Source organism: Neopelma chrysocephalum, unplaced genomic scaffold (genome assembly GCF_003984885.1).
Source record: "Neopelma chrysocephalum unplaced genomic scaffold, ASM398488v2 Primary Assembly neopelma1_93547, whole genome shotgun sequence".
In the NCBI taxonomy this organism is placed as follows: domain Eukaryota; kingdom Metazoa; phylum Chordata; class Aves; order Passeriformes; family Pipridae; genus Neopelma; species Neopelma chrysocephalum.
This window is the reverse complement of record NW_020922262.1, coordinates 1-2,274: the sequence shown is the minus strand read 5'-3', so window position 1 is coordinate 2,274 and position 2,274 is coordinate 1. Positions and strand designations below refer to the sequence as shown.

Genomic DNA, 2,274 nt, shown 5'->3' with positions numbered 1-2,274 from the left:
AGGAGCTCTGTGGGGAGAGAAAAGGGGGTGAGAGCAAAAGGGCTGGGGGGGCAGGGGGGGCCCAGAGGCTGTGGGAGAGCAAGGGGGGGGACACGACCCCCGGGGACTCCCCTTTACCTTCTCCCGCAGGTAGAAGCCGAGCCCCAGCGCCAGGAAGACCAAGCCCAAGACGAAGCCCCCGACCCCCACCAGGATCTTGCTGCGGACGGTGTCCGGTGGCATCTCTGGGGGGAGCCGGGGGGGGTCAGCACCCCCAAAACCTCCCAGACACCCCACAAACCCCAGCCCAGTCTCTCCCAGCCCACCCCAGCGGTCCCTCAAACCTCCTGCCAGTCCCTTCCCAAGCCCTGCAGGGATCCCACCCAGCCCCTCCCAGACCCTTGAGGACCCTCCCAGTCCCCTCCCATCACCCCCAGCACCCCCCAAACTCCCACCCAGTGGCCCCCAGTGTCCCCCTTTCCCCCCCGGCCCCCCTGGCAGTGTGCCCCCGGGGCTGGGGGGGGCCGGGCCGTACCCCAGTGCCGGCTGAGGGGGTGCTCCAGGCTGACGTGCTCCACCTGGCAGCTGTAGGTGACCCCGCGCCGGGGGGGGATTTCCAGCCTCACCAGCACCTGGGAGGTCCAGTCCCCGTTGGGGACCACGTCGGTGGCCACCACGTGCTCCGGCAGCTCCTGCCCATCCTGGAACCACCTCACCTGCACCGGCGCAGGGTAGAAATCCATCACGGAGCAGAGCAGGCGGCCGGGGCCGGGCTGGGAGCTCGACGGCACCAGCGAGATGGACACGCTGGGGGGCACTGGGAGGGACGGGGGAGACACTGGGCTCAGCTGGGGGGCACTGGGAGGGAGGGCAGAGGGCTTGGAGGACGTTGGGAGGGCTTGGATGTCACTGGGAGGGACTGGGATGGCAGTGGGAGGGAGTGGGAATAGAGTGGGGGAGAAGGGTCTGGGCTGGGGGGGCACTGGGGAGAGAGTTGGGAGATGTGGGAGTGAAGTGAGAACGACTGGGAATGGACTGAGAGGGTCTGGGAATGACTGCGAAGGACTAGGAATGACTGGTGTGGCCTGGGAAGGAAGCGCTCGGGCCTGGGAGGCTGAGTGGTGGTGAGGGAAGTGTTTGCTTTGGGTCTGCCTGGCAACTGGAGCGTCATCAGAGACACGCGCTGGGATTGGCTGAGGGGCGGGAGGTCGGGGGCATCGACGCGTGGAGACGCGGGGGGGCACTGGGAGAGACTGGGATGGACTGGGCTGAACCGGGAGGGGGTAAAATGCCACGGAGACGGGTACAGGGAGGGCTGAGGGGTCTGGGGTGATTCCCAGGGAGGGTTTGAGGGGCTCCAGGGTCATTCCCGGGGCAGGGGCCGAGGGGACCCGCTCTGCCCCACGCTCACCTCTCCTCTCCACGCTGAACGGGGTGAACACCTTGTAGTTGTGCCGGCAGTACCTGTCCACCGCAGACCGTTTGTGCTCCAGGATTTCCGGGTCGCTGTTCCAGTACTGCGCCTGGATCTCCCCACGCGGGGTGTCCCCCACAAACACCCCCACATCGCTGTCGAAGTGCATGAACTGCTCCCGGTTGTAGATGTACCTCTCCACGAACCTCACCCGCTCGGTGCCGTTGATGAAGTAACACTCCTCCCTTCTAAACTCCTGGAACACCCCTGTGTGTGCAGAACACGGGTCAGGGGGTGCCCCGTCTCCCCCAATCATCCCCCAGCCCCCCACAGCAGGGTGGGAGCTCAAGGGGCCACCCCGGACCCTCCTTTCCCACACCCCTCTGCCCCACGGACGCCCCAGCACCGGCTCTTGGCTGGAGGGGAACCCCCCCATCAGCCCCCCGGGGATGGACAGGGGGGTTGGGGACACCCCCAATGCCGATCCCACCCCCCCAGAGCCCCAGGGAACCGCTCCGGGGCTCAAGGGACACCCAGGGACCCCCATGGCACCCCTCTGCCTGCTCTCCCACACCCCCTTGCCCCCCTCTCCCACCCCTTTCCCACCGGCCCCACAATCCCCAGACCCCCCCACCCTCACTTTGGGGCTCCCACCCCCCTCCCAGTCACTCCAGGCCTTCCAACCCCCCTCGCACTCACTTTTTTGGGGCTCCCACCTCCTCATTTCTCCCCTCTTGCCCCCCCTTGCCCACCCCACCCCCCTGCCCGCCCCCCCCGCTCACCCGACAGCTCCTCGCCCGCAGCCGGGGGGGCTCCCAGCACCACCAGCACCGCCAGCACGGCCCCAGCTCCCCGCACACGCTCCATGCCCAGCGCCGGAC

The 2,274-nt window shown here is 68.2% G+C and overlaps 1 protein-coding gene across 1 annotated transcript; it reads right to left on the bottom strand.

Annotated features, from left to right (window-relative positions):
* Window positions 1-61: 61 nt before the first annotated feature.
* LOC113980300 (class II histocompatibility antigen, B-L beta chain-like) lies at window positions 62-2,268 on the bottom strand (the record flags this gene model as incomplete). Its single annotated transcript, XM_027707526.1, has 4 exons — window positions 2,176-2,268; window positions 1,391-1,660; window positions 515-796; window positions 62-224 (listed from the first exon to the last, which is right to left on the bottom strand). Coding segments are annotated over exons 1-4 (800 nt in total), but the record flags the coding sequence as incomplete, so codon positions are not given.
* Between the last annotated feature and the right edge of the window lie 6 nt (window positions 2,269-2,274).